Source organism: Bubalus bubalis, chromosome 14 (assembly GCF_019923935.1).
Source record: "Bubalus bubalis isolate 160015118507 breed Murrah chromosome 14, NDDB_SH_1, whole genome shotgun sequence".
Lineage (NCBI taxonomy): Eukaryota > Metazoa > Chordata > Mammalia > Artiodactyla > Bovidae > Bubalus > Bubalus bubalis.
Genome location: NC_059170.1, coordinates 20,944,946 through 20,957,506, shown reverse-complemented (window position 1 = coordinate 20,957,506; position 12,561 = coordinate 20,944,946). Strand labels below are relative to the sequence as shown.

The 12,561-nt window shown below is 45.1% G+C and overlaps 1 protein-coding gene across 1 annotated transcript; it reads left to right on the top strand.

Annotated features, from left to right (window-relative positions):
- The first annotated feature begins 442 nt into the window (after nucleotides 1–442).
- BPIFA3 (BPI fold containing family A member 3) lies at nucleotides 443–12,561 on the top strand. The gene is made up of 7 exons (XM_045162582.1): nucleotides 443–756; nucleotides 7,770–7,920; nucleotides 8,931–9,038; nucleotides 9,916–10,065; nucleotides 11,257–11,341; nucleotides 11,763–11,826; nucleotides 12,343–12,561. Exons 1-7 carry the CDS (start codon nucleotides 633–635, stop codon nucleotides 12,345–12,347), a joined length of 687 nt encoding a protein of 228 aa, XP_045018517.1. The 5' UTR covers nucleotides 443–632; the 3' UTR covers nucleotides 12,348–12,561.

Genomic DNA, 12,561 nt, shown 5'->3' with positions numbered 1-12,561 from the left:
TGATGAACAGGGAAGCTTGGCTTGCTGCAGTCCCTGGGGTCGCAAAGAGTCGTACACGACTGAGTGACTGAACTGAACTGAACAGAGACCAACCACTATTCATGTATTCATGTATCTCATCATTTCATGTATTCAGTCATTCAGTCATCAATAAACAATCACCAGCACTTAATTTCTACCAACCAAGCATGGTGGTAGACATTACAGATGATCCTGCCCTTAGGAAAATCCTAGCCCAATTGGGAAGCCTGAGATTAGCCATCCTCACCCATTCATTCATTCATTTATTCACTGAAGAGTCACCAACACCCAGGCTTTGCAGAGTCTGGGAGAGGACCCCTGCTGGATGACCCAACAGTGGGCTCTACTGGGTGTCTCCAAGCAACCAAGCCTCCCTCTGGATCCCTGGCCTCACCCCAGTGTTCCACCTGCTGCCCTCACCATGTGAGCAAGCCCCGGGGGCAGCTGCCAGAGCCCATCACAACACCTCCCCTGAGCATGCTGGGGGGCTAACTCTGGTGTCATCTTCCTACAAAAAACCATGAGTCCATTCATCCCGGTGGCCACCCTTGCAGCCATCCACCTGTGTATCAACTGATCTTTCTTGATACCCACAGGTCCCAGAACCCAAGATGCATTCTGTCTGGAGGCTCCTGGTCCTCCTCGGCTTGCTGGCCTTGCCCTCAGCCCTACACAAGCCACACCAGCCTGGCCTGGCCAAGACTCAGACAGACAGCAAATCGGCTCTGGCGAGAAGTAAGATAACCTCATGCTCTGCCCGCTGTCACAGGGAGGGTGGGAAAGCATTACCCAGCTAGATGAGCTGGGATCAGTCACTTACCCTCTTATCTTTCTCTTTTTCGTAGACTCGAAGTACAAAAAATTGAGGTTGAGTTGATCATATGCCTATTCATAGCACATTGTCATTATCAGACGCCAATAGCAAGGCCCCTCTTGTGTTATTTTATGTTATTTTCCCCCCAACCTCTTGTTGTACTGTTTTTTCTGGATAGTATTTTATGTTATTTTCCCCTAAAGCTCTTATTATTCCCCTCTTCCTTGGCAGGCAATGCAGTGTGTTTAATATATGTGTTTTAAAATGCCCATATCCTTGTAAAATATAGGTTGGCCATAATGGTTGTTCAGGTTCTTCCATGACATCTTAATGATGTCAATAAATAAGTTGATGCCAACCCAATAAATAAGACTTCATTTTTTTTTTACTGTTTTTTCTGGACATTATGCTGTTGACATCTGTTGCTTCATATTAGTGCAGAAAAGTCCATGAAATTCATCCACTTCACCACCACTTGTCCATTTCCCTAGGGATGAACACTTGAGTTGTCTCCAACTCCCTGCTATTATAAACTGCACGGTGATGAACATTCTCATATGTGTTCCTTTTAGAACCTGTGGGAGAATTTCTCTGGGGTATATCCTAAAGGGAGATGGCTGGGCTCTAAGGCAGATGCAAACTGAATTTAAAGACTGCTAGGTTGCTCTCTAGAATGATTACATCCCTTCCAGTAGTAAACAAGCATACCTCTGTCCCCATGTTTCCCAACACTGAATCAGTCTTCTTGGGCTGCCATAGCAAGATACTACAGACCAGGGTGCTTGAACAATAGATATTTATTGTCTCACATCTCTGGAGGCTGGAAGTTCAAGTTGCCAGGGTTGGTTTCTGGTGAAACGTCTCTTCCTGGCTTGCAGAAAGCCACCTTGTGTCTTCACCGAGCCTTTGCTCTGTGTGCACACAGAGAGTGAGTGAGTGAGTGTACTCTGGTGTCTCTTCTTCTTCTTATAAGGACACCAGTCCCATTGGATTAAGGCCCCACCCTTAGGACCTGGTTTAAGCTTAACTCCTCCCTCAAGGCTTCATCTCCAAACAGAGTCAAATTGGAGTCTGAGGCTTCAATATGTTCATCTGGGGAGGGGTAGCGCAATTCAGTACATAATGTCATCTTTCTAAATGTCTGCTAGTCTGTTTTGTTTTGTTGTGAGCAATATCTAATTGTTGTAGCTTGACTATCTGATTAGTAGGAACTTTGAGCATCATATTTTTTTTTAATTTTATTTATTTATTTATGACTGCACTGGGTCTTCGTTGCTTTCTTTAGTTTCCACAAGTAGGGGCTACTCTTCGTCACAGTGCTCGGGCTTCTCATTGCCTGGCCTCTCTTGTTGCGGAGCACAGGCTCTAGGCGTGCAGGCTGCAGTAGATGCAGCACATCAGCTCGATAGTTGCAGCTCATGGGCTCTAGAGCGTGGACTCAGCAGTTGGGGTGCATGGGCTTAGTCGCCCTGCAGTATATGGGTCCTTAGCCAGTGAATTCTTAACCACTGGACCACCAGGGAGGTCCCGAGCATCACATCTTAATTTCTTTAGCCATTTTGACTTCTTTGAATTCCCTTTTCTTACCCTTTGCCCATTTTTCTATTTGCTTTCCATTTTTTAAATTCTCTTTCATTCGAGGAGATGTTAATTTATTTGACGTTAGTCCCTTGTCAGTCTAAGCACTGCTACCATTTCTCCCAAACTGTCATCTGTTAACTTTGTTTGTAGATGCTTCATTGAACAGGAATATTTTCAAACTTACATGTAAAATTTTAATTCATTTGGAGGCCATCTTTATGTATATTTATATACATAAGTTAGAGATTCAACTTCACTTCTCTCCATATGAGTCCATTTTCTCAACTCATCTACTAAATGATTAAGTTTCCAAACACGTGGATTCTTTTTTGAGTTCGGTGTTCTGTTTCTGTGTAACTGTTTCTGTACCAAGAACATAGTATTTTAAACACTACATCTTTGTAAAATGCCATTTCATCTGATAGAACTGTCTTCTTCCAAATGAATTTTAGACTGGGTTTAGTTCATTGAAAATCTTCTGGAAATTTAATTAGGATTTCATTGAATTTGTTTATGAATTTAATGATATTTTTGCAATATTACATTATCCAGTGGCAAACTTACTATACCTTTTCATTTATTCAGATTTTATTTTATAACCCTTAATAGAATTTTAAAGTTCAGTAAATGCTTTGAGCATGCTTTGTAAAATTGATTCCTAGAGATTTTGTGAGTTTTGTTGCCTCAGTAAATATTGCCTGATTTTCTATTATGTTTTCTAGTTGGTATTGCTGGTAAAGATGAGAGGAAAGTTGTTGATTTTTGAAAATTAATCTGCTACCCCAAAGTCTTATGGTTTATTAGTTCTAATAATTTGTCTTATTTATTCTGTTCAATTTTCTGTCTAGAGTATTACATCATCTGCAAATAGTGACAGTCTTTCCTATTTTCTTCTAAACCTTATAGTTCTTGTGCCTTTTTCTTATTTTGCAGTATAGCCAAGGTCTCCTATAGGGGTGGGAATATATCTAGAATTCTTCACTAAGTATATTTTCTGTAGGTTTTTCGAATATAGTTTTTATTTTGTTAAAGAAGTCCCCTTATATTCCTAGTTTCCTAAATTTTTCTTAATCGTAAATCCATATTAGCCTTTAACAAGTGCTTTTCTGCATCTAAAAATTACCTTTTTATATAAATTATGTTAATATGATAAATTATATTAACAGATTTTCTTATGTTAAACCCATCCTAGCATTTCTAAAATAAATATTATATTTTATAATGTACTATAATTATATCTTTACAAGATACTATTTTATAATGTATTTTTATAGTATATTATAATGTATCTATAATGTATCAGTGTCAGATTTTGTTTTTTGGGGCTCCAAAATCACTGCAGATGGTGACTGCAGCCATGAAATTAAAAGACTCTTACTCCTTGGAAGGAAAGTTATGACCAACCCAGATAGCATATTCAAAAGCTCAGACATTACTTTGCCAACAAAGGTCTGTCTAGTCAAGGCTATGGTTTTTCCTGTGGCCATGTATGGATGTGAGAGTTGGACTGTGAAGAAGGCTGAGCGCCGAAGAATTGATGCTTTTGAAGTGTGGTGTTGGAGAAGACTCTTGAGAGTCCCTTGGACTGCAAGGAGATCCAGCCAGTCCATTCTGAAGGAGATCAGCCCTGGGATTTCTTTGGAAGGAATGATGCACAAGCTGAAACTCCAGTACTTTGGCCACCTCATGCAAAGAGTTGACTCATTGGAAAAGACTCTGATGCTGGGAGGGATTGGGGGCAGGAGGAGAAGGGGACGACAGAGGATGAGATGGCTGAATGGCATCACTGACTCAATGGACGTGAGTTTAAGTGAACTCCGGGAGTTGGTGATGGACAGGGAGGCCTGGCGTGCTGTGATTCATGGGGTTGCAAAGAGTCGGACACGACTGAGCGACTGAACTCAACTGAACTGAATAATGTATCAAACCAAAATCTATATTTTGTAATGTCATGTGATATTTTTATAATGTACTATTAGGTTTTTCTGGAACTCTTTTGCTTTTTCGATGATCCAGCGGATGTTGGCAATTTGATCTCTGGTTCCTCTGCCTTTTCTAAAACCAGCTTGAACATCAGGAAGTTCATGGTTCACGTATTGCCGAAGCCTGGCTTGGAGAATTTTGAGCGTTACTTTACTAGCGTGTGAGATGAATGCAATTGTGAGGTAGTCTGAGCATTACATGGCCTTTCTTTGGGATTGGAATGAAAACTGACCTTTTCCAGTCCTGTGGCCACTGCTGAGTTTTCCAAATTTGCTGGCATATTGAGTGCAGCACTTTCACAGCATCATCTTTCAGGATTTGAAATAGCTCAACTGGAATTCCATCACCTCCACTAGCTTTGTTCGTAGTGATGCTTTCTAAGGCCCACTTGACTTCACATTCCACGATGTCTGGCTCTAGGTGAGTGATCATACCATCGTGATTATCTTGGTCGTGAAGATCTTTTTTCTATAGTTCTTCTGTGTATTCTTGCCACCTCTTCTTAATATCTTGTGCTTCTGTTAGGTCCATACCATTTCTGTCCTTTATAGAGCTCATCTTTGCATGAAATGTTCCCTTGGTATCTCTAATTTTCTTGAAGAGATCTCTGCTCTTTCCCATTCTGTTGTTTTCCTCTATTTCTTTGCATTGATCGCTGAGGAAGGCTTTCTTATCTCTTCTTGCTATTCTTTGGAACTCTGCATTTAGATGTTTATATCTTTCCTTTTCTCCTTTGTTTTTTGCTTCTCTTCTTTTCACAGCTATTTGCAAGGCCTCCCCAGACAGCCATTTTGCTTTTTTGCATTTATTTTCCATGGGAATGGTCTTGATCCCTGTCTCCTGTGCAATGTCACGAACCTCTGTCCATAGTTCATCAGGCACTCTATCTATCAGATCTAGTCCTTTAAATTTATTTCTCACTTCCACTGTATAATCATAAGGGATTTGATTTAGGTCATACCTGAATGGTCTAGTGGTTTTCCCTACTTTCTTCAATTTAAGTCTGAATTTGGCAATAAGGCTCTCATGATCTGAGCCACAGTCAACTCCCAGTCTTGTTTTTGCTGACTGTATAGAGCTTCTCTATCTTTGGCTGCAAAGAATATAATCAATCTGATTTCGGTGTTGACCATCTGGTGATGTCTATGTGTAGAGTCTTCTCTTGTGTTGTTGGAAGAGGGTGTTTGCTATGACCAGTGCATTCTCTTGGCAAAACTCTATTAACCTTTGCTCTGCTTCATTTTGTATTCCAAGACCAAATTTGCCTGTTACTCCAGGTGTTTCTTGACTTCCTACTTTTGCATTCCAGTCCCCTATAATGAAAAGGACATCTTTTTTGGGTGTTAGTTCTAAAAGGTCTTGTAGGTCTTCATAGAACCGTTCAACTTCAGCTTCTTCAGCATTACTGGTTGGGGCATAGACTTGGATTACTGTGATATTGAATGGTTTGCCTTGGAAACAAACAGAGATCATTCTGTCATTTTTGAGATTGCATCCAAGTACTGCATTCTGGACTCTCTTGTTGACCATGATGGCTACTCCATTTCTTCTAAGGGATTCCTGCCCACAGTAGTAGACATATTGGTCATCTGAGTTAAATTCACCCATTCCAGTCCATTTTAGTTCGCCAAAGCCTTTGACTGTGTGGATCACAAGAAACTGTGGAAAATTCTGAAAGAGATGGGAATCCCAGACCACCTGACCTGCCTCTTGAGAAACCTATATGCAGGTCAGGAAGCAACAGTTAGAACTGGACATGGAACAACAGACTGGTTCCAAATAGGAAAAGGAGTACATCAAGGCTGTATATTGTCACCCTGCTTATTTAACTTATATGCAGAGTACATCATGAGAAACGCTGGGCTGGAAGAGGCACAAGCTGGAATCAAGATTGCTGGGAGAAATATCAATAACCTCAGATATGTAGATGGCACCACCCTTATGGCAGAAAGTGAAGAGGAACTCAAAAGCCTCTTGATGAAAGTGAAAGAGGAGAGTGAAAAAGTTGGCTTAAAGCTCAACATTCAGAAAACGAAGATCATGGCATCTGGTCCCATCACTTCATGGGAAATAGATGGGGAAAGTGTCAGACTTTATTTTGGGGGGCTCCAAAATCACTGCAGATGGTGATTTCAGCCATGAAATTAAAAGACGGTTACTCCTTGGAAGGAAAGTTATGACCAACCTAGATAGCATATTCAAAAGCAGAGACATTACTTTGCCAACAAGGGTCTGTCTAGTCAAGGCTATGGTTTTTCCAGTGGTCATGTATGGATGTGAGAGTTGGACTGTGAAGAAGGCTGAGTGCCGAAGAATTGATGCTTTTGAACTGTGGTGTTGGAAAAGACTCCTGAGAGTCCCTTGGACTGCAAGGAGATCCAACCAGTCCATTCTGAAGGAGATCAGCCCTGGGATTTCTTTGGAAGGAATGATGCACAAGCTGAAACTCCAGTACTTTGGCCACCTCATGCGAAGAGTTGACTCATTGGAAAAGACTCTGATGCTGGGAGGGATTGTGGGCAGGAGGAAGAGGGGATGACAGAGGATGAGATGGCTGGATGGCATCACCCACTCGATGGACATGAGTTTGAGTGAACGCCAGGAGTTGGTGATGGACAGGGAGGCCTGGCGTGCTGTGATTCATGGGGTCACAAAGAGTTGGACACGACTGAGCAACTGAACTGAAATGAACTATTAGGTTTGTTAGCTAGTCATTTATTCAGGATCTTAGCAAATTTTTCATATATAAAATTGATACATAACTTCCCTTGTACTGTTCTTTTTTCCTAATTTTTTATTTTTAATTGGAGGATAATTGCTTTGCAATGTTGTGTTGGTTTCTGCTGTACGACAACGTGAATCAGCTATAAGTATACGTGTGCTCCTTCCCTCTTGAGCCTCCCTCACACCACTCCACCCCACCCCTCTAGGTCATCAATCTTGTACTGTTCTTGAAGCAAGTCGTACTAGCCTCATAAAATGAATTTTGCATCTTCTTTTCCCATTTACTTTCATAATTACCTTTTTATAAAGTTGGGTAAGAGTCTTCCATGAAACCAGGGACTCTTTGTGAACCATGGACTGTAGCCCGCCAGGCTCCCCTGTCCATGGAATTCTCCGGGCAAGAGCACTGGATGCTGGAGTGGGTTGCATTTCCTGCTCCAGGATGTCTTCCTCCAGGGAACAAACCTGGGTCTCCTGCATTGCAGGCAGATTTCTTTATCATCTGAGCCACCAGGGAAGCCCCCAGTATATCACTCGGCAAGAAGTAGGTGCTGCAGCCAGCAACCTGGGCCTCCTGGCTTCAACACAACCCCCCTACATTTGTCAGGACATCATGCAACATCACTGGTCCCATGTCCATTTCCAGTTATTGCCCAGGGCCTCATGAAGCACAACACAGAGGGCCGAATCCAGAACATTCACCTCCTGGACAGTCTGAATGCCTCTGGGCAGATGGCCCCAGGGATGGTGGGCTGGCTAATCGGCAGCATGAGCCTTCATCACCATCAAGAAGGCAGGTGAGATCCTGAACACCATCCCTGACCCTGGGATTCCTTAAAAGGCTCTGGGTCAGAGGGCAGAGCTAAGGCCTGGAGGTGCAAGCCCGGTGAAGAAGGAAGGAGGGAAGATGAGTTGGGGGATCACTGGGCAAGGCAGCACAGCATAGTCATTAAAGGTAGAGGTTTCGGGAGCAAAAGTGTCCTCACTTACATCCTGGCGCTGCCACCAACTTTGGGGAAATTTTTGGACCACTCTGATCTCATCTATGGCATAGGTACCCAGAGCACAGCCCAGATAACATCTGGGGTGCCATAGGAACCCAGGGCTAGAGTCAGACATTCGAACCCCACTTTATTGCTTGAAAGCTGTGTGACCCTGGGCAAGGTCACATTTGAGCTCCCCGAGCTTCAGCCTTGAGTCCCATCAGTGAAATGGGCATAATGGCCCCTGCATCCTGGAGTTGTTAGGGGCTTTCCCCACTGCACTCACAGCCACTGCACAGCCAGATTAAACAACTGCATAGCCATTGGTATAGTCAGTCTCACAGAACTGGGCCTGTCTTTCACCTTCACTTTCCCTCCTTCCTCTCAATGGATGCAGGTCTCAAAGCTACTCAGCTGTAACACCTGCTGTGCCCTTGACCTGCCTTCTCTGTGATCTGAATACCTTATTCCCTCCATTTTAATGAGTGCCAGTGCTCATCACCTTGCTGTATGAGGCCACAATCGCTTCCTTTCATTCATTCCTTTAACAGTCATCCTCTGAGAGTATTAGGCTGGCTCTGAGAACAAGCCCTGTGGCTGGGTCTGCAGTTGGCTGTGGGTTTCACGAGACAGCTGTATGGAGCTGTTAGGGGTGCTTGGGGTCAGCTTGCAGCCCAGGACTCCTACCGGGAGCTCTTGCCAGCAGAACACCTGTAAAAGGATCTGACTCCAAACCCAACTGCCAGCCTTGTCTGTCAACCCAAGGTCTTGAGGTCTGAGGTCCTTCAGCATTGGTGGGGGCCTTTTTCTCCTTCCTTGTGTAGTGCCAACATTACCAACGCTCAGCTGGACTATGGTGGGATCCGGATGTCTTTCCATAAGGAATGGTTCACAGCAAACATCTCACTTGGATTTGACATTGACTTGAGACTGTGAGTCATACAGAAGCAGGGTCTAAAGGGCACTGTTCCTCTTCATTGGGAAGCTGGGAGGTGAGGCAGGCAGATTTTGGCCATTTGGGGAACCCAGATCTTTCTGCCCCAACCTGGTTTCAAATCCTGGTTTCCAAACTCACTTGCTATGTAACCTCAGGCAAGTCACTTCACCTCTCTGAGCCTTGGTTTCTTCAGCTGAAATGTGGATGGTGATCACTGATAAGTGGAGACAGGTCATCTGCTCATTTAAACCTATGTGAGTTCCCTACAACGATCTTTAAAAAGAGAAACACTTTAATGATCTCATCACCCTTCCCTCTGCCTGTTTAAACTGTCCTTTAACATTTGCTGCTCTCAAGGAAATGGAGGGCTCCACTAAATGATAAAGATTTTTATAATAAAATTAAATCTCCATTTTTTAATTCCCAAGGCCCCCTCCCAGAAAGTGTTAGTCACTCAGTCGTGTCTGACTCTTTGCCACCCCATAGACTGTAGCCTGCCAGGCTCCTCTGTCAATGGGATTTCCCAGGCAAGAATACTGGAGTGGCTTGCCATTCCTTTCTCTAGGGGATCTTCCCAACGCAGGAATTGAACCCGGGTCTCTTGGCTTGCAGGCAGATTATTTTACCATCTGAGCAACCAGGAAAGCCCAAAGGCCCCCTAATCTAGTCTATTTAAAAGGATCTTTGGAAGCCACTCAGGCTAATAGCATTTTTCTCCTTAATCACTGACAACAGAATTTAACATCCAGGCACCGTGGAGCCCCACTGGGCTGGTTTGGCAAAACAGCCACTCTCCATGTTGACTGCTTTCTCCTCCCTCTACTCTTTCTCTGTCCCCTGCCCTTCCCTCTCCTCCCCTCTCTCATCCCCAGGCCTTTCAATAACCATATCATAAAGACACACGAACGCATGAACCTCTCTGTGGAGTTCTGGCTGGAGAAAGATGAGTTTGGCCGGAGGGATCTGGTGATAGGCAAATGCCACGTGGAGCCCAGGAGTGTCCACACGACCTTCCTCACTGAGTAAGATCCCAGCCTCCCCTTCCCAGGGCTGGGCCCCTTCTGGACTGACACTAGCTTCGGTCGCACGTCTCCACCACCTCCTGGGAAAGCCCTAGACCGACCTCACGCTTTCCCCCAGATCTCTTCCTCCTCCTGCATTCCCATCCTGGGGATGGCCCTGCCACCCTCCCAGAAGCCAGACTTTTCCTCCCCCTCCCCACAGGCCATCTTCACCAGGTCCCATCAGTGACCTCCTGACAGCCCTCACCTGCTCCCTCTCTCTCCATCCCCACACCCACTGGCTGGGCTCATAGTCCACTTTCTGAACCTCCTCTGGCTTTCCCTGACTCAGACCTCACTGCCTTCACTCCGTTCTCCCCCTGCAGCAGGGAGACTTTCTGGTCTTCATTCTCCCCCAGCCCAGAAATCTGGTCTTGTTCCCCCAGCCTCTGCCTCAAACCCTCCAGCAGTTCTCCAACACCCTCTGGATAGAGAGCAAATTCCTGGCTGTCACTCAAGGCCCTGCTTGTCCTGTCCCATGCCCCACTCTGCGGCCCTGTGCCCTCGAGCCTCTCAGGACTCCCTCCATCAGCATGATATATTTTCCTGCCACTGTGCCTTTGCACATGCTGGTCCTTAGGCCTACGCGCCCCTCCCTTCTCCTTTAAAGCTCCTCCTCATCACTCAGCCAGTCAACAGATACTTGATGAGGGCCTACTATGTGCTAGGCATGGTGTGCTTACTGCTAGGGATACAGTAGTGAGCAAGATAGAAAAAAACAGATCTAAATGAAGATCTGTAGGCTGGCTGACCAAGTGAGTGAATCCCAACAGACTAGTGAGTCCCTCAAGGGCAAGATCTATGTCTGATTTCTCTCCATAATTCCAGATGGCTGAAAGCAACTAGGTCCTCAGCGTATGTCCGTTCATTTATTCATCAGATATTCACTGAATGCCTAGATCATGCCAGATATCCACAAAGAGGACTGTGGGGGTGTGGCTACTGACCTGGTTCTAATCTAATCAGCACTTAACTAGCTGTGTGACCTTGGGCAAGGCACATCACTTCGCCCTTTGATTACTGCTTACCGTGACACCTCTCATGTAGAGCTGGCTGAGGAGTCAATGGCTGTGTGAGATGCTCTCCACACACAGACCTTGCCATTAGTGTTTCCTGTATTTATCTGTGCAACACACCCACCTCTCTTTCTAGAGCTATCCCACCAAAGGTGAATCCTTTTCTCCGCAACTTCAGAGACAACCTGGAAAAAGTTATCCCACATCTGATAGAAAGTCAGGTAAGTTTGAGAAAAAAGGTTTTCACCTTGGGCATCCTTGAGTCTGTGGGTCAGGGCATATATATTGGCATTTCATTGGAGAAATGGGTCTTTAGAACCTGGGAAATCTCCATTAAAATGTTCAGTTTTGCCATCTACTGTCTGTGTCCTTAGGCAAGTGACTTAGCCTCCCTGAACCTCAGTTTCCCCATCTGTAGCATGGGAACCATCACACTCTCTATCTTACAGAAAGTCACAGAGATTTAGGGGGACAAAGCAGAGTAGTGTGGTGCATGGCTCCTGGCAAATAGTTGGCACTCAATACAGGAGAGCCACTCTTGCCATGATTCCTTGTTGAAATCCCATGGCTCCCAGCCACAAGCCCTCCAGGTTTCTTCTTCCAGTCCCTGGTCTGACCCTTCTTTCTGTCCTGGTGGCCCAGGTATGTCCTCTGATTGACGAGATACTCAGGCAGCTGGATGTGAAACTGTTGAAAAGCCTCATGGGTAAGTGAGCACCTGTGTCCATTTGGTGGGGAGGACTGAAGATGGGCAAATGGACAAGAGAGCTGCCCCTGCTTCAGCTCCCATGGAGGCCTTCTGAGGGGTACCTGCATGTGCTCTGAGGACTCTTGGAGGTGAATGTGTGACCATGACCATCACTGTCTGCAAGTGAGGTGGGACAGTGGAGGGCACCCCTACCAATCAGGCTGTACTCCATCAAACCTCCAGGTCACCAGAGCTTCCCCCAAGATCTCCACTCAATCCTTTAGGGAGCACTGACCTCTTACCTGAGCTCACCTGAGCCCCCGTTGCAGATAAACAGATAAAGTCCCTGCCTTCAGGGAACTCACTGTGAATGGAAGACACAAGAAGTGATTAGATATCGTTTGAAGAGTTTCAATGCAAGTGTTCCCAGCACTGGGCCTTGGTCATCATGGAAGGATGAGAGACCCCTTCAGTGTGGAGCTGGGGAGTTGGGGGCAGACACTTGGTGACTGATTCTGCCTCTTCTCCTTACAGAATAGGATATTGCTCATGAACTCAACCAACTCTGAGTCCAGCCAACCTTCCATGAACCAGACTTGAGCACCCTCCAGCAGCCACTGATGATTAGAGGGAAATAACACACTTGGAGACCTTAAGTCTCCCTTACGGTGGGGTTTCTGATGCCCCAAAAACTTGTACCACAGGTTCTATGGACATCCTGTCCTCTTCCATAATAAATTCTAGCTCTGAAGA